Source organism: Malaya genurostris, chromosome 1 (assembly GCF_030247185.1).
Source record: "Malaya genurostris strain Urasoe2022 chromosome 1, Malgen_1.1, whole genome shotgun sequence".
Classification (NCBI taxonomy): Eukaryota; Metazoa; Arthropoda; class Insecta; order Diptera; family Culicidae; genus Malaya; species Malaya genurostris.
Genome location: NC_080570.1, coordinates 93,097,468 through 93,123,993, shown reverse-complemented (window position 1 = coordinate 93,123,993; position 26,526 = coordinate 93,097,468). Strand labels below are relative to the sequence as shown.

Genomic DNA, 26,526 nt, shown 5'->3' with positions numbered 1-26,526 from the left:
CGTTTCATGTATCAGGAATCAGGAATCAGAACAAATTGGCTCAAATGGAACGTTCCCCTTGACATTTGGAGATTTGTGCCTTGCCATCAATTTGTTTTTAGCATCATTTTCCCGATATATAAGAGGGAAGGATTGAAAGGAAATGGTAAGGGTTGGACTAGGAGGATGGGAAAAATTGACGACACAAAAACACATAAAAGCAGAAGTAAATTCTGCACCCCTAAGGGATGTCGAACAATCTGCTGAGGATCACATTTAGTGGAAGCAGAAGTAAATTCTGAACCTCTACGAGGTCCCGAACAGTCTGCTGTTAATAAAACCTCCAACCCCCGAGAGGATTTAGAGATCTTACAAAAGCGACACCATTCTGCACTCCCGGAAGAATGCAGAACGATTCGCAGTATGTACGAGCAGAAGTAAATTCGGCACCCCCTAAAGGATGCCAAACAATCTGCTAAACCCTATTTAAGGTGAATACAGAAGGGATTCATTCACTCCACACGGGCAAAATTCCGATTCTAGAAATGAACAAAACGAGTCATGATTTGAGGAAAATAGTATATTTTCATGTTATGATAATACACCATGATCAAAAATTCTCGGATCATGATCCATTTGGACTGATTTCGTTGAAATTTGAGCGTAACGCACTTGACGTTGTTGGGTATAACTTCAGGCGTGTTTCTGGTACGATTGTAATGTTTGTCACATAAATTCAGGCGTTATGTTTTTAAATATGTCGATTTCAAATAGAAATAAATGGAATGGTGCAATGAACGTATTTTTACGCGATTTTAACTAATGTCTCAAATGATGTACATTTGAATATCAAAACAACAAAATTATTTTTCTGATTTTCGTTAGATGGTGCTCAAAATTCACAATCGAATTTGATCAAAATTCACAATCGAATTATGTTGTCAATTCTCTGTCCAAGGGTGGGTAAAACAACACAATTATGAAATGAATATGTCTCAGGATAGAGTAAACATTTTCAGTAGTTCTTGCCTTTTACCTTACCTTTGACCTAATAAGCAATCCACCACATCACTTGAAGTAGAGGGTTCAAAGTGATATCTGGGTAGAAAATTGGAGTTACGAGCTTTGAAAGAAATACATTTTTCTAGTAACGCATTTTCATACCATAATTAATTTTCATGGGAGAAGACTTATTGCTCATAATTTCATGAGAAGTTAAAATTATTGGTTTCATGATTTTCTGATCATGACGACAGTAACGGATTTCTTTCCGTGCAGGAAGAACGATGATCCCTTCTGACTATAGCTCCTTACCACATTGGGTGAGAAACGAGAGAATATCCTTCAATTTTAGCTCCGCATACACAGACTCAACCATGTATGGAGAACCAAAAACCCGGATACGTAGCTGCGTCAATGCGGGACAGTTACATATCAGATGATATGAAGTACCATAATCGCATTCACACAAATCACACGAATAATACTCAGCACGTTGAATAGTAGCCATGTGATAATTGAGTTTGCAATGTCCAGTCAGAGCTCTGACCAGAATACTGCAATGTTGCTTGGAGAAATGCAGTAGACACTTTGACATTTTCAGATTTAAATCTGGTAGAAATGCTTTTGTCTGAGCGCAAGTTTGCAAGCTGCGCCAGTAGCTGGCATGTTTGGATGCAGCCCAAGAACGAATCTTGTGCTTTATCCAACTAGTTGAAAGTGGTAAAGCTGGTTCAGGACCAACGAAATCATTCGTTGCACCAGCTCTAGCCAACTCATCAGCCCATTCATTTCCAGTAATACCAGAATGGCCGGGTACCCATAAGAAGTAAACAGCATTTGAAATGCTGAGGTCTTCAATTTGAGTTCGACATGCGATCACTAGATTCGACCGTGAGTCATTCGAACTGAGTGCTTTTAAGGCTGCCTGACTGTCGGAAAAAAAATAAATTCGTTTACCACAGATCCTCTGCTGAAGTGCCGATTGTGCTCCACACAGAATCGCGTAGATTTCTGCTTGGAACACAGTACAGTATCTACCAAGTGAATGAGACTGCTCCAGCCTCATTTCACGACAGTAGACACCAGCACCAGCACGACCATTCAACAGAGAACCGTTCGTATAACAAACTATGTGTTCATCAAGTTGTCGTTCCAGATAACCAGACAACCATTCATCACGAAGAGGATAGCTCACATTGAATGTTTTGAAAAGAAAACTGCATGTGAGAGTTAGGTCACTAGGAGCGAGTAAATACTCATCCCACGTAACCATTTGAGACCACAAGTGAGTGTGGCCGAAGCCCTGTAACCTTAAGACGGTATGCACAAGATAATGCTTCTTATTTAGGAACACATGTAGTGGTTTAATGCACAGTAGCGCCTCTAGAGCAGCAGTAGGAGTTGTCGTGAATGCTCCTGTCATCGCCATTAGGACCATCCTTTGGAGATGATTTAGCTTTGACTGAACTGTCGCGACTTCTCCTTTCTGCCAACATAGAAGATATCCATATGCTAAAATTGGTCTAACAATAGTTGTGTAGATCCAATGAATATATCTGGGTTTGAGTCCCTATGATTTTCCAAAAGCTCGCCTGCATTGGCCGAAAGCCATGCATGATCTTTTAATCCTGAAGTCAATGTGAGCAGACCAATTCAGTTTTGAGTCAAGAATAACCCCGACGTATTTAACTTGATCGACCACAGTGACCTCTGAACTGAAGAACTGTAACGGACGAGCTCCTGTGATTATCCTACGATGAGTGAAAAGCACCATTGATGTTTTGCCCGGATTTACAGATAATCCAACCTGACAACACCATTGTTCAACAGATCGCAGGGCTTGCTGCATTAAATCAAAGAGAGTGTTAATGCTTATACCGGTCATCAATATATGATAATCGTCGGCAAAACCATAAGTCGGAAATCCAAGGTTATTAAGTTTCCTTAACAAACCATCAGCGACTAGGTTCCATAAAAGTGGGGATAGTACACCACCTTGAGGACACCCACAGACACTCAGCTTTCTAATCTCTGCTTGCCGAAGCGATGAACAAAGAAGTCGATTGTTAAGCATTGCGTATATCCAATTTGTGATACTTGAAGATATGCCATGACCACGGGCTGCCTCCAGAATTGAATTGAAAGACACGTTATCAAAGGCACCTTCAATATCTAGGAAAACTCCCAAGCAAGATTGCTTTTGCGAGAAAGCTTTTTCAATGTTGTACACAACATCATGTAACAGGGTTGTAGTGGACTTTCCACGCTGGTAAGCATGTTGCATTCCATGTAGCGGATGCACGCCCAGACTAACATTCCTGATATAGTGATCGACTATGCGTTCCACTGTTTTAAGAAGAAATGAGCTAAGACTGATAGGCCTGAAACTCTTCGCTTCCTCATTAGTGTCGCGACCGCCTTTGGGAATAAATTTGACAATTATTTCCTGCCAGGCTCTTGGAATATATCCTGTCGCAAGACTAAAAGTAAGTATTTTCTTCAAAACATGTTTGAAATGTTCATACCCTTTCTGCAGTAACACTGGGAAAACTCCATCCTTTCCAGGAGATTTGTACGGAGCAAAACTCTCAACTGCCCATTTGACCGATTCAATCGTCACAACGCTTCGAGCAAGGGCCAAAGAATCGTAACTACCTGAAAAAGTCTCGGAAAGAGCTGTCGGTGATGGATCCATACATCCTGGAAAGTGAGTGTTAAAAAGGCAGTGAAGTACATCACTTTCATCAGACAAGTGTTCACCATCTGAAGTTCTTAAGAAACTGACGTTAAAGTCCTTAGACTTTGAAAGTAACTTATTTAATCTGCTAGCCTCGTTGAGACTAGAGACATTTGTGCAGAGGCTTTTCCAACCACTTCGCTCAGACGATCGAAGAGCATTTTTGTAAGCCCTTCGAGCCAACACGAATGCCTCCGACCCATCTCTGCGTCGGTGGTTCCAAGCTCTTCTGCATAGTTTCCTTAGTCTAGCAAGTTCAGCATTCCACCAAGGAGTTCCTCTAGTAGCTCGCACAATCCGAAGTGGACAAGCCTCTTCATATGCTGCAACTATGAGTGAATTTGTCTCGTCGACAACATTTTCCAAATCAATTGGGGTTTCAATTGTTGGTTGGTACCCGTAAAATCTAGTCGCCAAGCCCTCTTCATAGAGGTCCCAGTTTGTAGATTTGGGATTACGATATGTGATAATATCAAATTTAACGTTTGAATGATCAAAGAATATGTACTTATGATCAGACAACGAAGGTTCGAGCTCATCGGAGACGAGCCAATTCACCAACTCATGCGCAATTCTATCAGAGCAGAGAGTTACGTCCAAAACCTCCTCTCTTCCAGATCTCGCAAAAGTTGGGCGGTTTCCTGCATTGACTATGTGCAGGTTTGTACTGCTCACAAATTCCATCATATCAGAATCCTCTTTATTTTACCAGAAACGTTTCATATTGAAAATTTTCAATGACAAATGAACGTCACTTATGTCAGTTACGTAGTGGCCGTTTCATGTAAGTGAAAGTATGCAGAAGAATATAAGAGTTGATTGTAAAACAAGTTTTCCGTGCACGGAACCACCCGCGATCCCATTTCAACCAGAATATTAATTGATTTTCTGAATTCCATTGGTTAAAATTTGGTACAACAAATCGATTGTTGTTTTAACTAAACTGTCATTTTTGTTTTTCGATTAGCAGAAACGATGGAAAAAAATGCTGTCAATACCTTTCAATTTCAACAAATATTTTAGTTGAAATAACTGCTGTTGTTATTGAAACAAAATTCTGTTAGTTGAAAAATAAATCGGTTTTATTTGTTTTAGACATTGCAAATAGTCGAATCAACTCGAACAATGTTATTGATTTGCGAAAATAATCAAAATATACTTACTGATACACGTCATGATCTATTTGAAATAAGTTCGGTATTTTGAGATTCATGAAATAAATATCGTTGTTAAAATATAAACAGTATTTTATATTGACATGTAATATCATTAGGGCTGAGGAAACCACCGATCACTGCTGATTTCAAGTGATCTTAACCAAGGAATAAATCATCATTACGAAATCAGAACTGATCTGATCTCTAAGTGATTTTGATTTTTGTATGATCATGATCATGTCAAGTCGAGAACAGTAAAGATCTAAATTCTAAAAAAATACTTCTGATTCGATCGGAAATGATTGATGTAGAAAAACGTTTTTAATCAGCAAAAGTGCCCGGAGGGGCGAGTAAATTAGCGAAATTATTAAATTTACCTAAAATGAGTATTGAAAGATGATGCTTTCAAACGGTTGAACTAAAGTTATGCACTAATAATTTTAGTCCATTTATATGAGCTTGGGTGCATCAACCGCTGGGAATTGGAATTTTGCGACGGCAATTTAAACGCGCCATTCAATCGCAGCGCGTTCTGTGTGTTTTAAACCCTTCGCTCCTGTTACTTAATGTCAAAAAGCGTTTTATTGCTAATGCATGAACATCATCATCGGTATCAAACAGCTGGAAGTAAAACAGTCTACTGGAAGTAAATCAATGATCGGATTTGAAGCATAAAATTTTTGCCCATACCTGAAAGATTACGAGAGGATCATTCATTAACATTTTCTAATTGGTCACCAAATCTTTTTCAACTTAAACAAGGTTAACTTTATCACAACACCGCTGTTAGATAAACACTTGTTATCATAAATTTCTTAAATCGAATGAACACAATTTCAGCAAAGTATTTAACCATCGATGTTGTTTTCGTTGACATTTTGAAGCGACGCGAACAGATTTCAACTAAAAAAGTTGTTGATTTTGCATTGCGATTATTGTTTTGCTTTCAACTGTCTCCGGCATTTGACAGCATTCAAAACAACATATTTTTCAACTACTTGAATATATGCAAATACAAAAACCATATTGGTTGAATCAAAAAGAAATTAGTTAAATCAACTATCGCAAAAATCAAAAACTACGATATAGCAATTTTATGATCGAAGTGTTCTCCGTGTGTATTAAATAGATATAATAGATAAATAGATAAATGTTTCAATTTCAACTGCGAGTAATTTATTTTCGGACAGTTCAAACAAGACAGTTCGGACAGGAATCAAAAAAGCTCTTCCAGTGAGTCATTCTGCAAGTGGAGGAAACATTTTTCAATGCGCTGTAAACATTTTACTGGCGAACTCCCTCTTGGGAATTTAAATCTTTTGTTGTATTTCTATATCATCTGTGAGTTTAGTGATAAAACTATAAGCAGCTACTTAGGGAATATTTCGTTGTTCACGGAACCACCTGCGATCCCATTTAGTTCAGAAAATATTAGTTGATTTTCTGAATTCGATTGGTTAAAATTTGGTACAACTAATCGATTGTTGTTTTAACTAAACTGTCATTTTTGTTTTTCGATTAGCAGAAACGATGGTTGAAACAACTAATTTAACTGTTTGAAAAAAAAATGCTGTCAATTAGTGAGGACACATACCTTTCAATTTCAACAAATATTTTAGTTGAAATAACTGGTGTTGTTATTGAAACAAAATTCTGTTAGTTGAAAAATAAATCGGTTTTATTTGTTTTAGACATTGCAAATAGTTGAATCAATTCGAACAATGTTATTGATTCGCGAAAATTTTAGTCAATTTATATGAGCTTGGGTGCATGAACCGCTGGGAATTGGAATTTTGCGACGGCAATTCAAACGCGCCATTCAATTGCAGCGCGTTCTGTGTGTTTGAAACCCTTCGCTCCTGTTACTTTCATAAATTAAATTCATGTCGAAAAGCGTTTTATTGCTAATGCATGAACATCATCGTCGGTATCAAACCGCTGGAAGTAAAACAGTCTGCTGGAAGTAAATCAATGATCGAATTTGAAGCATAAAATTTTTGCGCATACCTGAAAGATTACGAGATGATCATTCATTAACATTTTCTAATTTGTCACCAAATCTTTTTCATCTTAAACAAGGTTAACTTCATCACAACACCGCTGTTAGATAAACACTTGTTATCATGAATTTCTCAAATCGAATGAACACAATTTCACCAAACGCTTTAACCATCGATGCTGTTTTCATTGACATTTTGAAGTGACGCGAACAGATTTCAACTAAAAAAGTTGTTGATTTTGCATTGCAATTATTGTTTGGCTTTCAACTGTCTCCGGCATTTGACAGCATTCAAAACAACATATTTTTCAACTACTTGAATATATGCAAATCAAAAACCATATTGGTTGAATCAAAAAGAAATTAGTTAAATCAACTATCGCAAAAATCAAAAACTGCGATATCGCAATTTTATGATCGAAGGGTTCTCCGTGTTCAAGCGATAAACGATGAGCTGCCCTCTGAAGAGACTAGCAGTAAAAAATGCCACTAATTAACAGGGTCTGAGTGTTTAGTAGAATATTTATGAAAGAATAAGGATTTTATTCTATCATAGTAAAAATATTTATTGCAATAGGCGTCATAAGTTCAAATAACTGAATAATTGTTTAAAACAACTGATACATTTCTTGCTATCATGCATTTACTGGATTTGTGCTGGATTGCTCAGTTGCATGAGTGAATCCTCACTGAAATGTTTCATTTGACGTCTAATGCTTATGATAGACATGTGATATCGGAATCACTGTACACCATGAAATCACATGTCTGTCACCCTAAATCACGGTTGTATCACGCGCGCATCATGATACAACGATGATTTCCGTACTACGGTCATTTATCGTTGTACTGTGCAAAATCACATAACTGTTTACTGCTACCAGCGCCATTGAAGAGCGATGGTGAACTCACGAAACAATATTTCCTTCTTCTGAGTATCAAATAATAAACAACCTTTGTTTTATTTTGAAATAATCTCGCTTAAATGCTAACCAGCAGCATAAAATTACACTTTATCAACGTTGTAGCTTATTTCCAAAAAGCAGTCAAACAAAGAAAAGTTCATAAATTTGGTGAAGTTTTTAAATACGAATAAGGAAAACAATATATTCGTATTTGTACATTAAATTAGCATTGAGCAATATCGAGTTATTGTTTTCTATTCAATAACAAGTAAAATTATTATTGAAATGGATTTAGAACACATAATGATTCATATTTTGAATGCACATGTGGTAATAATAAACGATAAATATCCAATACATCGGTAAACTAATTGTGTAGTCATAACTTTAAAATCGCCAAAGTCCAAACAAAACCATTATGAGATTATATTCCAGCCCATTTTTCATAAGCATTATGAAGTAAAATGAAACATCAAACCTATGTCAAATCTATTTCGAAATGATTTCAAATTCAAGAAGGTTTTAAAATCAGCTTTATGATAAACATAATCCTTTTTATAAAAATTTCGTAATGAATAAACGGTTTCGTTGAAAGCATTTTTTTTAATATGTTTGTGCCATGCATGGTTACATACTAAGAATATATTAGATTTATATACTATTTTGAGGCTCAATGTTAAAAGTTTATGTGCTCTTAATGTTCTTGTGAATATGCGGATAAAAAAGGAATTATTACTGAACAACTTGAAATTTTTGCGGATTTTGCAAAGTCGGCAGATTTACAAACAAAATTTGTTGATTTATCACCTTTTTGGTAGAAATTAGCTTCGTTGCATACAGGCGCGTATACAGGGGGGGGTTTTAGGGGTGCAAACCCCCCCCCCCGAAACAAAAAATTATAACCCATGGGAAACATTGTGATATAAATTGTACATGTGTTGATTTATCACCATGTTCTAAACCCCCCCCCCCCCCCCCCGGAAATTTTCTCTGGCTACGCGCCTGGTTGCATACAAAATAGTGCTAGTGTTCCGAAAATTAGTTCTAAAAGTCTTTCATAATTCCTCCGTTTTCTATTTTTTTAAATTTCAGTGAATGTTTCGGTAGAACATCAAAATTATGGACATCAAGTTTTCCCTTATGCTAATTACATTTGAATAGTGAAGGTAAAAATCCTGTATTCCAGAAACAACCGTGTCATAAATGTACCTTAAAATTTGATCCGAAGAACACTCACATACAAAATTAGTTTAATAGTTCAGAGAGGCATTGATTAACTCTGTTATAAATCAGTTACTAGGAATACACTTCAAACCGCAAAAATTTTTGGTTTCTATATTATCGAACATCGGAGCTGGGAAATCAAGCTAAGTTTGAGTTGTTTCGTTTCACTGTATATTCTTTCTGTGCGCAAAACATGTCTGTCACCTCATCGTTGTACGCGAACAGCGTTGTACTGAAATCATTGTACGGAAATCACATGTCTGTCAGCGGTATAAGGTGTATGTCATTGCTCAACTATAACGTTTCGTTACTCGTTTGTGGTGCGTGTCTTTGCTGGGTTTTATTGTTAAACTGACAGCACGATAAACCAAAACAATAAACGATTAGTTGTACCAAATTTTAACCAATCAAATCCAGAAAAAACAAATCAGATTTTAGTTGTTTTGCGATCGCTGGCTTTTCCGTGTTCGCGTAAAAAACGCGTAACTTCGGAACCTAGCGTAAAAAACCGCGCAACTTAGAAAATCCGTGTGAAAAACACGTAACTTCGGAAATCGGTGTAACTTCGGAAATACACAAAAAAAGTCGCAAAAAACCGCATGAAAAAAGACCTCAGTGTACGTAAAATTTGAAAAATAATTGTTAGTGTGACCACTAACTATCCGACTGATACACTGGTGATGAGTGTAGCAGACAAAATATTTGTGTTGATTGTGACAGTAGATGTAATGCAGTGACGTGACAGTTGTCTAATATATTTCGAAGGTGTTATGATCAAGGTATACTGTCAGAAAGTGATTAGTTAATCAAATCATTTGGCTACGCTTATACTCATGACACTTACTCTTGTGCTTTCTTCCTCCTTGCGTGTGTGGTCGGCGATGTACGTTACACCGTCCATTGCCTTGTGCAGCTCTGGGCATGTCAACCATCGGTGGCGCGTTGATTTATCTTTGCCATCGGTATCATTTCCACTATTTCCACCGAGTCCGCTATCAGTGGTATTAATAATCGGTACACTTGGCACGGCGGTTGACGAGTGAATAGTGCCTTCAGCCACACTGTTATTGTTCGTTAATTGAACGCTACTATCTAAACCAGTTCGTCCATCGTTGAGGAAAAGATTATTGCAACAGCTTAGATTACTTCTAGTAGTTGTGCTAGTTGCAGTGTTTATTATCACATTTGTGCTAGTCTTACTCGCTCCGCCAGCGCCAGCGCCGACACCACCTGCTAGGTTCGTTTGGAAGGTGCTATGGGGATCAAGCAATGCAGCACCAGCACTGGATAGGCCACCGGATGTCGTTGTATGGTGCGGAATGGGTACCGCCGTGCTACCTGATGATAGAAGGTTTAGGTTGATCGGAGACATTGGGGAATTGTGGTGGTTATGATCCTGGTAGGGCAGTGTTAAGTCATCCATTAGATTGATCCCATGCATCCCGTGATGATAGTGATGATGATGTCCTCCACTATGATGATGAGAGTGATGCGTTGGACTACCGTGCAATCGACAAGTGTTTATGCTGAAAATGAGAAATAAATTAGGCAAATTCAAGTTCAAATGTGACGACCGCAGAAAAACACAATGAAACACAATAACAAAACGCTTTAGCTTTAGGAACAATTTGTTGGTACATGCAAGATATTCATGATGGGTTGCGTATTTGATTTGTATACGATGGAATACGACGAACATTGATTACACTGCATTTTGAAAACTGACAACAAACATAGACTGACAACACTGATGATAAAACAGATGGCAAATTATTTTTGAAATATTATTCCTGTGGACAAAAATGATATTAAGGAGATATTTTCATATAAACGAGGGGGCGGGGGTCAAAGTATTCGTGGCGATGTATCACTTTTGTGAAAATATTCGTGGCGACAGCAAGCTCTTAAAAAACACCATTTACTTGATGTTTTCATGCTCCTCGGAATGCAAGTTTCAGTTGTCTTTAGAAAATTGCTAAATTGCTTTGCACCCCTTACAAAACTGAATGTGATTTATGCAGTGCGTCAATTGAGTAACAGTCAGAGCTTAAAATTGTCACGCATTCTCAATGAAAGAATCCAATCCAACAGTCTCATTTTCAATATTTTACTGTCTTATTCGTAAATGACCGACACCAGAACAAACGAAGAGAGACGAAGCATTCTCGTTTCTTATTAAAACGAAAGAGAGAGTATAATTGCCAACGTCACTATTTTCTCTATGATAAGACGAAACCAAACTAAGCATCAGCATAATTTCAAATCTCATTCTTTCATTGGTGTATTGAAAACCTGTGACGCTTGGCTATAAAAAGTGACTAAAACATGACAAATCGAAGCAATTACATCCCAGAACTGTTTTGGGAAGCAAAACTACTTCAAATTCGGGCACCAACAGGTAAAAGTTATTATGAAACCTTTTTCTGTCATTTTCGATTCTCACAGCTTCGGTTGAACATCGACACTGCATATTATGGGATTTTCACTGAAAACTGCAAATGACTGGAAGGGCAAATGAAAGAAAAAACACAATTTTGAAACTACTGTACCGCTTATGTCATTGACTAGACATGAATTTCGTTCTCATAGTTTGCAAGTAAAGCTGAGTGTGACAGTAATTTCTTGTCATTTTCGTCTTTTTTGAGTCGATGAAAATGACTTTTATTAGCTCTGGCAGCAGTAAATACGCTTGTTTTAATCCTAGATGTACTATTTTTTTAGGTAATATTTCAATTTCTTATATCGAAGTTCAGCAGCGAACCTGTTTGATTTAAACAACGACGGTAGTTTTTTCATATAGGCGACGGACCCTTTTGTTCGTTTGGTTCACTTATTTCGAAGTCGTCTTATTGCTACCATACAGTAGGGGAAGTGGGGGTAAGCCCTCCATGGTGGATAAGCCCGCCACCGTAAGTGTTCCACTAAATAACCTTTTTCCAAATTAATTAACAACACACATTATTTCTATATTCATGATTATCAACACATCGAAATTCCCTGCAAGCTTTGAAATGTCAAGTAAAGTTGAAAAAAAAAATACAAAATACACGTATACACATACTCGCACACACATACGGACATTTGCTGATCTCGACGAACCGATTCGAATGACACTCGGCATCGGTTCAAATTCGGTTTTCACTGTGATTTCATAACCCTTTTATATTAGAAAAACAAAAAAGGATTTCCACGCTAAGCAAAAAAATGGTCAAAACGTTGTACAAGACCTCATTAGTAGTGTAAAGAGAATTGCATTTGGATATGGTATTTAAACTGAATCTTTGACGACAATGGGACAATTTTGATGAATACTTCCGGTAAACAAAAATTCTATTAAAAACCTGTTGTAATCGACCTAGGGGTGTAACTATGTCTTTCATGTATTACTTATACGATCATAATATTACTGTGGATTTCTTAGAAACGTTCATTGAATAAAAACAGGAAAGTTTGTGCGGACGTAAACTAGCGAAATCTACAAATCAAAACACTACTCTTCTGGAGCCAGAAGTAGTATCCGTAAAAGAATCAGGAATTCCGTATGAAACCGCAATACTTTTCATTTGAATCTAAGTTTGTGATCTAAGGCTGTGAACCATTTCGCGGTTAATCTAACTTTTGGTTAAAATCTGACACTTGAGTGGTTATTTTGATGTTGTTAAAAATAACCATGCTCGAAAGCATGGTTATTTTTGATAGATCGATGGTTATTTTCCGACACTGAGAAAAATCTTGCAAAGAAAATTCTAATATCAATTTTTTAGTCAAAATTATTTTCAGTGCAAAACAAACCCAAATAATTCTCCATCCGTCAAACATTGAAATGCGCCGCAGTTTTAGTTAAATTTAACTACTCGACAAAAAAAAACCTACTCGACAAAAAATAACCACTCAAGATTAAAAAAAAGTTAAAATTAACCGCGAAGTGGTTCTCAGCCTAAGAGAGAGATATTTGTTAGTATATATTCCAGTAACGGTAGTTTTCCTAAGTTTTCCTAAATAAAATTGATTGCTACAGTGTAAACGAGTGAATAGGATTTAGACAAAAAAGTTGATTCATTATAAAGACATATTGAAATCTCCCGCAAGCTCTGTTTAACGGATACAGTACATGTATTAAGTATTCTATAGATTATATCAAACTATTTTAAATTAGCAAACAAAGATCAAAAGACCTGAATCTGGAGTACGTTACCTTTCCTCCCGCTTATCAGGAGCTAGATGATCAAACATTAATAGGTGATCAATAAACAAGTGTTTTCCTACTATTTATTCAATATACCGATCGGATTTTCATGATAGTTGATTTCTATAATTCAATTTGTAATCTTGAAAGACAAGCAATAATATGTAAGAAGAAAAATATACCAAATAAAACTTTTCTCATAATCTAGAAAACATTTTGCCGTAAAATTAAAATAAATAGAACGACCAGATATAAAACGTTGAAAAATCTTATAACTGAAGGAAAAAACTTCTGCAAATGTTGCCTTTAACTACATGGAAGCAGAATCCCAGTAGATCTATTCTTGGTTAGTTTTTTCAGCAGGATTCCACACGGCCTCTAGCCTGTTCCTGGCCGGAGAATTGTAATACATACATAGGTTGTTACTTATGTATTTAGTCTTGGTAACACTAAGTGTTGCCCGGTGGATTTGACGTTTCCATAAAAAAGTTTGACATTTTTAATCATTGCCATCTTCAGAACATTCTGTCATTGAAGCGCTGTTCGTTTTGGTGAACATTATCGCGCAATGATTTATTACGATTTTCGACGTGGATTGTCAGGACAAGAGAGCTTCAATCAACTTAGGTCGACTTTTGGCAGTGTAGCACCATCCTATGCGACTGTGTAACGTTTTGCCAGAAAACATCGATGCTGTGAAAAATCTGATAATGGATCATCGCCATATGACGTTCAAGCGTATGCGAAAGTGTATTGATCATTTAGAAATATTTTGAAAAATAATGAAACCATTTCCGATCAAATATAATACTGTTTTTATTTTAGGCTAAATACATAAGTAACAACCCTCGTACTATCAATCTCCTTGTGGACCTCTGACCCTTTTTGAAAAGCGTAATAAAAAACCACAAAAACCTATAAATCGATTTTTACCGAATTTTCAATCGTTACAGTTACAGACCATATATTTTTATGTTCTGATTCGTGTAAGTTTACAATTCTGCTTGAGAGGTGAGCGATGATTAATTTCAAAATTCAAGCTAAACTTAAGTAAAATGATGGCGAAGTAACACAGATTCTCATTTGTTTTGCATCGAAAACACCCTCGTTTCATGAGTTGGAAGAACAGGATTGCGTGACACGCACACGAAATATAAAAATGCTGCCTGATGAAAATGCAAATAAATTATAACAGCGGTTGTTGAAGAACTCTAATACTCATTTAACACAGTTATGGGAACTATGAAGCTATATACATATTATTTATATACATTTTAAGTTTGTAATGCTTTTCTACCATGCAATTTTAAATAAAATTTGGTCAATTGACAAATTGATGTCAGTTTAATTTAGAAGCAATGTAGAGGATCGTCGGGAGGTATACATATATTTCTAATTTATAACGTAACACTCAGATACAAGCACTCGCTGTAATTTCCGGGCCGAAATGATACTTCACGCTAATCGAATTTGTAACAATTCCTTTTCTATCAGAATCTTGTTTGGGGAAAGGCGGGTAGTAGTGCGCGTTACATATTAGTGCACATCTCGTTGTGAGCTCTGTTTTTTTGCGATAAACATTGAAATTTTGTCCGTTTAACTTCATTTGATTATATTTTACCTTCCCTGTTAACTTCATATCAATTCATAAATATAAAAAATGTTATTCTCTTAACGTGTTTGGTTTATAGAAAATAGGCTTTATATTATTTATTATATATAGAATCACGATTTTCTTTGTTTTTTTGTTCTGTTTTTTTATTAAAGAGGTTTTAACCTCAAGGTCATTTGCCCCTTCGGGCCAGAAAAACTTTCTGACCCTATGTGTGGGGTTGAGAATCGACTAATCACAACGAACTTATCATCATCACAACGAAGTTATCGTCATTTTAATTTAATTGTCGCGTCAAATTTCGAATTATAATCTTGATTAGAAATCATAATTTCATATTGTCAAATATGCATTCATAATACTGCGCTTCGTGGAACAGATAAAAATTATAGAAACAAACTAACCAGTTAAGAAGTAATAAATACCTTGTGTTGTTAAAAGAAACAATATTTACAGTATCGTACCAGATTTTCTGTTATCATTAATTCTATAAAAGGAATCGTTGTGATAAGCCCAATTTTATTTAGTTTTGCTGTGCTCTTATGGGAAGAGAACACAGATTTTTGAAAAAATGACTTGGTTACCATGGTCATGAGCAAATGTGTTGTTTCGAGCAGTTTGAACGAAAATTGCGAATTGGAAAGTATTTCTAAAATATTTCTAAAAAAATGTGGTGTATGTGGACACAAACTTCAATCGGAACCTTATCGTAGGCTTGAAATGCAAATTATAACACAAAGTTTTTATTTTTGTGAATATAGCTTTAGTCTGATTGGTAAATTGCTCCGAGTTTGTTCGAATTCGTGAAATTTGGTAAACTTCTCAAAAAAGTGTGTATATGTAACATGTCCAAGGGTTGATTCGTGTCCATCCGACGGTTTGGTTCGAAAAAATTTTATTCACTTCTACGAAAACTCGAGATTTACGGAGAACTTACCCTTGCACACCATTAGGAACAAAATATGACCATTTGGTGGATTTCATGCTCGTAAACAATAATTGTAATATTTCTTTTGAGGTTATTGTGAAGCAAGGTTTGAAGTTTCCGTAGACGTGTTTACGATCTTGAAAAATCTTTTTGTAATTAAAAAAAACATAGGTGTGCACTAATCGCCACCTTTCCCCTACGGTGCATATTAATATACACTAAGGTCTCTTTTTGCACGGTTTTTTTTCCCACGGTTTTTTATACACGGCTTTTTTTACACGGTTTTCGGAATTAACGCGGTTTTCTTTTACACGGTTTTCGCAATTAACACGGTCTTAGAGAAGAACTTAGTAATTACTCTATTTAAAAAAAAAACGAATTTTTCTTGGATCGATTATATAAAGTGGTAATATATCAGATCGAAACAATAAAACTATAATTAGAGCTAATAAAAACACTTATTTGAATCAAAATCATTTTGCAAAAAAATCATTTATTGAAAAATTCTGTATCAAATTCTGTATGTAGTTTAATATGTATAATATTGATATTTAATCGCTGTCGTAAATAACACGACGCCTTCGCCCTGGAATAGTACACGTTAAATTTTCAACTTCGTCATCGTTTGACCGAGAATCTCGTAGAGAGGAAGTCTCTGTAACTGTTGATTTTTCGAGGTTTTTCAACTCCTCTTCATATCTAGCAATACAATATTTCATGTCACTTCTAAATGATATAGCTCTTGCAGTATTATGATCCACATTGATAAAGTGAGCAGCTGCTGCATTGCACATTGCAATACCTGGTAAAAAGGGATTATATAAGAGACAATAATCAAAATAATTATAGCAATACCTTTTCTAATTTGATCGGCATTCATTTGTCCAATTTCTTCTTCTTCTTCTTCAACGTCGTCTATTACATCGGTACACAGATCCTCATCGGATATAACAGTGTCTTCCAGCAATTCATTAATATCCGAGGAGGTAAAATTATCAAAACCTGTACCTCCTACTGCATGCGCTAGTAAAATAATTTCTCGATCATCAAATAACGTTTTTCCATCATGTTCAACACATTCTGGCCATAATGATTTCCAACAATTATTTAGTGTAGACATTTTCATAGCTTTTAACGCTGTACCAATGAAACGCACGCATTCCCGCATCGAAAACGTTTTCCATGCTGTAATTACCGTCATAGATTGGTCTTTGTCCAACTGTTCCAATATGTAATTAAACGTTTGTTTAATATATAGTTTTTTAAAGGTTGAAATAATGCCTTGATCTAATGGTTGAATCAATGATGTAGTGTTGGGTGGCAGAAAAACTATTTGTACTTGTGAATGTTGAGGTGTGGTATGTCCAGGAGCGTTGTCTATTATCAAGAGAACTTTGAACTTCATTCCTTTGTTCTCCAGGTATTTCTGAACCTCCGGAATGAAAAGTTCTTTAAACCACTCTTCAAATATTGGTTTAGTAACCCAAGCTTTAGGATTACTTCTCCAGTGCACAGGCAGCGTATCGAAATCTTCTCCTTTCATCGATCTGGGTCTCATTGCCCGATGAAGCAGTAGCGGTTTCAATATTTTATCGCCAGATGCGTTCGAACAAAACAGCAGTGTGACTCGGTCTTTTGCAGCTTTGAATCCTGGCGCTTGACGTTCAGCAGCAGCTAGATATGTTCTGTTCGGCATTTTTTTCCAGAACAGACCTGTTTCGTCCGCGTTGAACACCTGGTCTGGGTGATATGCTCCTTGTTTAATAATTGTCAACAGTTTTGCTGGGTATTCCCGAGCTGCAACAGTATCCGCCGATGCGCACTCGCCTTTGACTTGCACATTTCGGACGTTGTTCTTCCGAATGAATTTGTAGAACCAACCCTCGCTTGCTTTAAATTCAGTACGTTTACCTGTCAAAAAATTTTGTGTTTCATATTGTAATAAACAGTAGTGAAAGAGATTTTAAAACCATTATGTTTACTGCTTGATGCTTCCTCATTCTCCAAAAGATGGTAAAGACGTAATGCCTTTTGTCTAATTAAATCCGCGTTAATTGGAATTCTTTTTTGTGCATTGTCTTCGATCCACACAAGTAATGCTTTTTCCATTTTATCAACAGCAACGTTTCGGGTATAGGCTGCTCGTTTAGACGAGGAATCCGTGCCATTTGAGACTGCCTGTCTGGTACGAGATTCATTTCGCTTAATGGTTCGGATAGTTGCCTCATTCAATGACAGAGATCTGCCAATGGATGCAGCCGTTTCACCATTTGCGAGCCGGTCTAAAACAATTATTTTGTTTTGAAGCGTGATCGACTTTCTGGGTCTGGGAATCATTTTATCAGAATTCGATGCCATTGTGTGATTCTGTAATCAAAATTACACGGTAGAAATATATAAAAAATGTATAATAAAAATGTATAAAATTAAATGTATAAAGCACACGATTTCCATTATATTGTACTTCTTCGAAATATTCAACCACATGTAACCTACCTCGCTAATTAATTGAGAACGAAATCAAGCAGGAACGATTAATAGTATCGAAAAATATGAACGTACCGATCCAGCTAATCAGAAACCGCACACTTTCACAATTTTTAACTAAAACTTTCGCGGAGGCAGGTTTGACTGGTACACAGCAGAAACAATTCTCTTCGGTTTTGGATTAAGAATGATACTTGAAATTCAAACTACAGCGGTTTTTATACAAGATTTGGAACAGAGTCCTTTTGACTTAGTCCTTACAAATGTAAATGAAGGGTGATATAAAAGGTTATTGTTACGATTTTATTTAGTTTGTCATGCGTGAATTCATGTTATTTGCGTAGATCGATGCGGATCCGTGAGGACAATTAGCGTGACACAAAAATTGAAAATAAAAGCGTTTTGTGGATTGTCTCGTTGATAATAGAGTATATCACGAGGATGACAATTGTTGCTTCGCTGTTAATGCGTTGGCGCACACGGTGAGGTACAGCACATCGAAGATGCTACACGTACCAATCGATTGTTTTCGGAATTAATACACTTGTTGAACGTTTTCTAAAATTAATGCGATTTTCACAAGATTTTTTTACACGGTTTTCGCAATTAACACGGTTTTTTTTAACACGGTTTCCGCAATTAACACGGTTTTTTTTAACACGGTTTTTTTTAGCACGGCACGTAACCCCCGTGCAAAAAGAGACCTTAGTGTACTCACAAAACGGAAAACACAGAATCGAATGGAATGTTTACTAGCACAGATACAATTTAACAACGGATAAACTTCAAACGCACAGCATGAGTTCTGAGGTAATTGGGAATCAGGTAGCATACAGCAGCTTCAACATTGGATTTATCTCTAGACATGTTAATACATATCCTTGATGCACTTTTTGAATAGTGAGAGATCACAGTCAATACTCGGTAAAATTGTCTAGAAACTATAAGACGGCAAAACACACCAATATTGGAAGCGCTCAACCATTAATCCAAACACTAAAATACCAATTATGGGTTTTCATCTGCAGATAACCTTGTAGACCTACCTGTCACTGGAAGCGAGCAGATGACGATCGAGCAGCACCGAAGGATCAAAAGCAATTGTTGGTGGTAGCGGTGGGATGTTATCGCCCATTCCATTGCATGAACGCAACATAAATCTTTGCGAAGCAGCGCTGCATCGATTTTTGGAACCATTTTTTATCATTCACCGAAAATGGAAATTCATAAAAAGGATGCACACTATAAATCGGCCATATATTGACGTTATGTCCCAAATGAAAATTTACACGCATTCATTCATACGAGAACAAGAAAGTTATCAGAGATACAATGACGCAAGGATGAGTAATCGATGATACCATGACTTAGGGATTGATTATGTTTAACTAATGTTGTCAAAAAAAAAAAAATAGTTTGGGTTTATATTGAGATAGAATCGCATTCCTCAATATTTTGGATGATGTTTACAAGATTCGAAACATATCTTGAGAAATAAACTCTTATCCAAGCATGGAATTCAGATTGAGAAAATCTTAATGAATAATACATGATTTTATGTAAACTCATCTGTTGAAAAAATGGATGAATTATTTTAAAAAAAATGTTTGTTGTTATTTTAAAAAATTTGTTTGTACATTACCATTGAAATAGACACGTGACTCACCTAAAATGATGTAGCGGCTGATAGATAGGGCGGCGCATCACCAGAAGCTTTGGGAGGTGATTAATGAATATCGTACGAACCCACGGGGCCATCGTATGTGTTTGGGGTGAACGGAAATGTATGTTCAGAACTATCACGGTAACACATATGCTGTGGAAGTAATATATAATTACCTTTTATGCTGACAAATAAAGTCATTTAGTGAAGTGTACGTATTGAAAAAAGAGTCGCAAAAGAAAAGTGGACCAACGGATAAACGGATTCTTCCTAGGAAATTCAATTAGGTGTTAAATAAATGAATTATTTTTATGAATAACTGAATGGCCACTGTCGTGTAGAGTTCAGATGATGGAAACCGTAAAATGGATTCGTTTACAGACAGGAAATTGTGGAGAAAATGTACTTACCTGAATGTGTCGAGGATCATGGTGAACAGCACAAATTTCCCCAGTAGTGGCACTACCAGTGACGTCGGTGGAATGATTTCCGCCAGTAGCAAGAAGAACACAGTCAGTGAGAGCAGGATGGATATGCTTAACGATACCTTTGAATACAAGAAAATAGAAATGAGGCTAGATAGAAGGAAAAGGAAATACGACTACGTCTCATAAACTCATTGGAACGGATTACATAAAATGAACCAATGATATATTGAATTGATACATTTCAAAGGATATTCTGATTTTGTTCAGTCATAAAAAGTGTTTTGAAATTTTTCGGACATCTATGCAGAAGGGCATGACCAAATACAAATACTAATACGAAATAATTCGACAAAAAATTCGAAGACACGTTCTATCAATTGCAGAAGATTTGAGAAATTTTTTTACGGTTTTTCGATCTTTTCACTGATGGTATAAACTTTTTAACCCACTTTACCCTATATACCCGAATCCGGGTGAAATTCAGGAATTACGTATGGGATAACAGGACCTTTCATTTGATCCAAAGTTAGAACACATATTTTCATTTTTTTGCACGTTTTACCCCATAACTCCGGAACCGGAAGTCGGATTCAAATAATATTCAGGAAATTTATATGGGATCACAAGCCCTTTCATTATAGGGTAAAGTGTGTTCAATATTGTACACCGTTACTTAAACCGGCGAAACAAAAACCGTAAAAAAATTTTAACTGGACTCAAACCCGTTTTTCTCAATCTTAAGGTCAAATGAAAAATTACTGCATATTTTCGGATTCAACAAAAATTAAAACCGTCATTTAGAGTACGATGGCAAAATTGTATAAAAACTTCAAAATTTGAATAAAGACTAGTAGAGTTTGTACATCATGTTAGTTGGAGGCCGTTCGAACCGACTTAGATTTTACCGGTTCTCGGGTTCCAGTGCTGGTATTACATATAATAGTGAACCCACTTCGTTTTCTTAAGACCTACGCGAACGAAGCACTGTTTCATTCTGTAGGTTATACTAATTAATGAAAGATGATTAGTACCACCGTACAAATATTTTGCATTAATTATGATTTCGGCTTTAGCGGTCTGTTAAATAAGAACGGCTGTTATATACTGCCCAACGTTTCGACCACTGGTTATGGTCTTTTTCAAGGGAAACTGTAAGTTTATAGGTTATAAAAGATATTGCAAACCTGTTCATTTACAATCATTAAAATAGTTTAATTAAATTGATTTCTTACGTTGCACTAATAACGTTTGTTTTGAACATTAGCCTGTTTTACCACTATGCACTACCTAACGTCACTTTCAAAGATGGTGGGTAAATGATGACTGAATTCAGCACCATCTCATCATTTACCCACCATCTTTGAAAGTGACGTTTGGTAGTGCATAGTGGTAAAACAGGCTAATGTTCAAAACTAACGTTGTTAGTGCAACGTAAGAAATCAATTTAATTAAAATATTTTAATGATTGTAAATGAACAGGTTTTTGTGATCGCACATATGTTTCTTTGTATTTTTTTTAGAAAAGTGACGAAAGAAGCTTTGATATTATGTAAACAACCGTTCGTGGGCATACGATTTTTAGACGAGAAACGATAAGATAGTGAGTTTTTTAATATTTTTGTAATATTTTTTATAACCAATAAACTTTACAGTTTCCCTTGAAAAAGACCATAACCAGTGGTCGAAACGTCGGGCAGTATATAACAGCCGTTCTTATTTAACAGACCGCTAAAGCCGAAACCATAATTAATGCATACTAATTAATGTACAAACAACCCCTTGGTTTCTTTTAAAAATTGAAGAGAAACATTTTGAAAAGAATACCACAGTATCATATAAATAAGAAAGGCACCACACCACTAGGTGAATTAAAACAGATTTACCTTTTTTTCATAAATATATAAAATAGGTATAGAATTCGCTCAAAATTCAGAAAAATTTCCGAGGCCTGGAGGTCCGAGTGTCATATACCAATCGTTCACCTCGACGAACTGAGCAAATGTCCGTGTGTGTGTGTGTGTCTGTAAGTGTGTTGTCAACAAAGAGGTGGTGATCTCTGAGATGCCTGGAACTATTTTGATCAAATCAGTCGCAAATGAAAGGTCTCCCCGTCATCCTAAACGATATTTACTGGTGTTGAGATCTAATATTTACTTTTTGAGTTATACAAAGTGTTATGTCAAAATTTTCAGTTTTTTGACAATATCTGTCACAGTTGTCCTTGAAAACAGAATATGTTTTTAGACTTAGATTCCGCACGGTAATAGCTATCCAACAAGCCATAAGTTGTTAAAATCCGTCCACATCGATATCCGGAAATATGGATATTTTTGTGTAAGCGACTTTTCCCCCTATTCCAACAGTAGTAGTTTTGAGCGCTGTATGAAAAAGCAATGCTTGGGAGCAATGTGATGCACGATTTTTTATACTGTTACATAAAATTGTTTCTGAGTACCAAAAAGACTCTGTACAGCATCCTTTTTCATGACATTTTGCTTCGGACCGATTTTAGCACGGTTCGTTTTTGGCAACATAATCGTTCGAATATGACATATGTAAACCAGATGAGGGCAGTATTTTCAAGTTGAAAGTAATTCCATTATTATATTTATTTAAACTATACTTACAGCAATAAATACTGGAAGAGCATAACACCCATATACCATTCGAATCAGTTCATCGAGATCAGCAAATACGTGTGTGACAAATAATTTCACTCAATTTTCACGAAGATGGTTGAACCGTTTTCTAGAAACTCAAATTCATATAATAAGTCATATACTTCGAAACAAGGTCCCTGAATTACGTTTGGATCCGACTTCTGATTGCGGAACCACAGGATGATACACCGAAACCTCCATTTACGAACAAAACGGGGGTTCGTAAAAAGAGGTAGTTCGTAAAAAAAGTTTACGTTATTTGGGATTTGGTTCGTAAAAAAAGTTTACGTTATTTGGGATTTGGTTCGTAAAAAAAGTTTACGTTATTTGGGATTTGGTTCGTAAAAAAAGTTTTGTGTGATTATTGTGGAAACCGCGCATCATATGTTTATTTTCGGAACGGATGTGAAGAGTGAGCGCAAGAAAATGATGTTTGGGTTCGTTTCAAAATCCAAGATGGCGGCTTCCGGTTTATTGAGATTGCCTAAAACCCCTAACAATATGGGTATCTTCGGAACGGAATTGATGAGTAGATGTCGGAAAACGATGTTTGAAGTGGTTCTGAAATCCAAGATGGCGACTTCCGGTTTCTTGATATTCCTTGAAAACCCTTACAATATGGATATTTTCGGAACGGAATTGATGAGTAGATGTCAGAAAACGATGTTTGAGGTAGTTTTGAAATTCAAGATGGCGACTTCCGGTTTGTTGATATTCCTTGAAAACCCTTGCAATATGGGTATTTTCGGAACGGAATTGATGAGTAGATGTCAGAAAACGATGTTTGAAGTAGTTTTGAAATTCAAGATGGCTGCTTCCGGTTTGTTGATATTCCTTGAAAACCCTTGCAATATGGGTATTTTCGGAACGGAATTGATGAGTAGATGTCGGAAAACGATGTTTGAAGTGGTTCTGAAATCCAAGATGGCGACTTCCGGTTTCTTGATATTCCTTGAAAACCCTTACAATATGGATATTTTCGGAACGGAATTGATGAGTAGATGTCAGAAAACGATGTTTGAGGTAGTTTTGAAATTCAAGATGGCGACTTCCGGTTTGTTGATATTCCTTGAAAACCCTTGCAATATGGGTATTTTCGGAACGGAATTGATGAGTAGATGTCAGAAAACGATGTTTGAAGTAGTTTTGAAATTCAAGATGGCTGCTTCCGGTTTGTTGATATTCCTTGAAAACCCTTGCAATATGGGTATTTTTTAAACGGGGTTAATGAGTAGATGTCGGAAAATGATGTTTGAAGTGGTTCTGAAATCCAAGATGGCGACTTCCGGTTCCTTGATATTCCTTGAAAACCCTTACAATATGGATATTTTCGGAACGGGATTGATGAGTAGATATCAGAAAACGATGTTTGAGGTGGTTCTGACATCCAATATGGTGTCATCCGGTTTCTTGATATTCCTTGAAAACCCTTACATAATGTGTATTTTCAGATCGGGATTGATGAGTAGATGTCAGAAAACAATGTTTGAGATGGTTCTTAGTTCCAAGATGGCAACTTCTGGTTCCTTGATATTCCTTGAAAACCCTTACAATATGGGTATTTTCGGAGCGGGATTGATGATTAGTTGTCAGAACACGATGTTTGAGGTGTTTCTTGAATCCAAGATGGTAACTTCCGATTTGTTGATATTCCTTGAAACCCCTTACAATATGGGTACTTTCGGAAAGAGATTTAAAAGTAGACGTCGGAAAATTATATTTGAGGTGGTCTCGAAATACAAAACAGTGACTTCCGGTTGATTATTATCTTTTGAAAGTTTTTGCCATTTTCCTTTAACTCTTTATTCTTTTAAAACACTATACCGTTCCGAAAATACCCATATTGTATGGGTTTTCAAGGAATATCAACAAACCGGAAGTCGCCATCTTGAATTTCAAAACTACCTCAAACATCGTTTTCTGATACTTACTCATTAACCCCGTTCCGAAAATACCCATATTGCAAGGGTTTTCAAGAAATATCAACAAACCGTCACCATCTTGAATTCAAAACCACTTCAAACATAATTTTCGACATCTACTCATTAACCCCGTTTCGAAAATACCCATATTGTAAGGGTTTTCAAGGAATATTAGCAAATCGGAAGTCGCCATCTTGGATTTGAGAACCACTTCAAACATAATTTACCGACATCTACTCATCAATTCCGTTCCGAAAATACCTGTATTGTATGGGTTTTCAAGGAATATCAACAAACCGGAAGTCGCCATATTGGATTTCAGAACCACCTCAAACGTCATTTTCGGACATCTACTCATTAACCCCGTTCCGAAAATACCCATATTGTATGGGTTTTCAAGGAATATCCACAAACCGGAAGTCGCCATCTTGGATTCCAGAACCACTTCAAACATAATTTTCCGACATCTACTCATTAACCCCGTTTCGAAAATACCCATATTATATAGGTTTTCAAAGAATATCAACAAACCGGAAGTCGCCATCTTGAATTTCAAGACTACCTCAAACATCGTTTTCTGACATCTACTCATCAATTCCGTTCCGAAAATACCCATATTGTATGGGTTTTCAAGGAATATCAATCAACCGGAAGTCGCCATCTTGGATTTCCAAAATACCTCAAACATCATTTTCCGGAATCTACTCTTTAAACCCGTTCCAAAAATACCAATATTGTAGTAGTTTCCATGGAGTCGGAAAGCACTTTCGATGAATGACAAAACCTCTTTTTACGAAGTAGGTTCGTAAAAAAAGTTTACGTTATTTGGGATTTGGTTCGTAAAAAAAGTTTACGTTATTTGGGATTTGGTTCGTAAAAAGAGGTACGTAAAAAGAGGTTACGTATAAAAAGTGTTCGTAAACGGAGGTTTGGGTGTATGTGAAACGAAATTACAATAATGCAACTCATTTTTTCTCTGAACCGAATCTAAGATTCAAATGAAATCTAAATACCATCTAAGATTCAAATGAAAAGTCTTAAGATCTTATAAAACATCTTGCTTTTTAGTCAAATCCAACTTCCGGTTTCGGGGATACAGGGTGATTAGTATAAAAATGTCTATTTCACATAAATTAATCAGGTTTATCGGGTTTGCAGATTTGGATAGTCGATTATAAAATAAACTTATTTCAGTTTTAGTGGTATTCAGTTTTCGATGCGAAAGGTATTCAAAAAGATGTCTACACTGATTTTAAAACATTTTGAAATAAATGTAAACTATACAGCTTCTCAGGTAAATTGAACTGACTTCGGGTACACCGATTTTCGAATTCCGATTTCAGTATCGGATCGTTTCTCAAAGCTCAATCATTTTCTCAAACAAAGGCCAAATCGAATTTTAAAAACAAAAAATCAAATCAAAGAATTTATGGTCCCATACAAAATTAATGAATTTTATCCAATTCTGACTTCCGATCCTGGAATTGCAGGGCGATTAATTTTTAAAATTCACACCGTTATAAAAGATATTCATCCTAAAAAAGCTTCAAAGTTGAACTCAAAACTGTTGCAATGCATTCGTCATATTAATTTATGGCTACATGAATCATTTTAGGTTATGCTGGTTCCTGAATACC

The 26,526-nt window shown here is 36.1% G+C and overlaps 1 protein-coding gene across 5 annotated transcripts in view; it reads right to left on the bottom strand.

The window, feature by feature from the left end:
* The window catches only part of LOC131440743 (acetylcholine receptor subunit alpha-like), a 266,618-nt gene that overhangs the window by 13,952 nt on the left and 226,140 nt on the right, over nucleotides 1-26,526 (bottom strand). For 4 of the 5 annotated variants that reach the window (XM_058612276.1, XM_058612277.1, XM_058612274.1 and 1 more), the window contains 4 exons: nucleotides 20,290-20,426; nucleotides 19,883-20,032; nucleotides 19,263-19,391; nucleotides 9,848-10,529 (listed from right to left, as the gene is read on the bottom strand). In XM_058612276.1, coding sequence (XP_058468259.1) covers nucleotides 9,848-10,529; nucleotides 19,263-19,391; nucleotides 19,883-20,032; nucleotides 20,290-20,426 — 1,098 coding nt within the window. The remainder of the gene's footprint in view (nucleotides 1-9,847; nucleotides 10,530-19,262; nucleotides 19,392-19,882; nucleotides 20,033-20,289; nucleotides 20,427-26,526) is intronic. The other variant, XM_058612278.1, reaches the window with a different exon arrangement.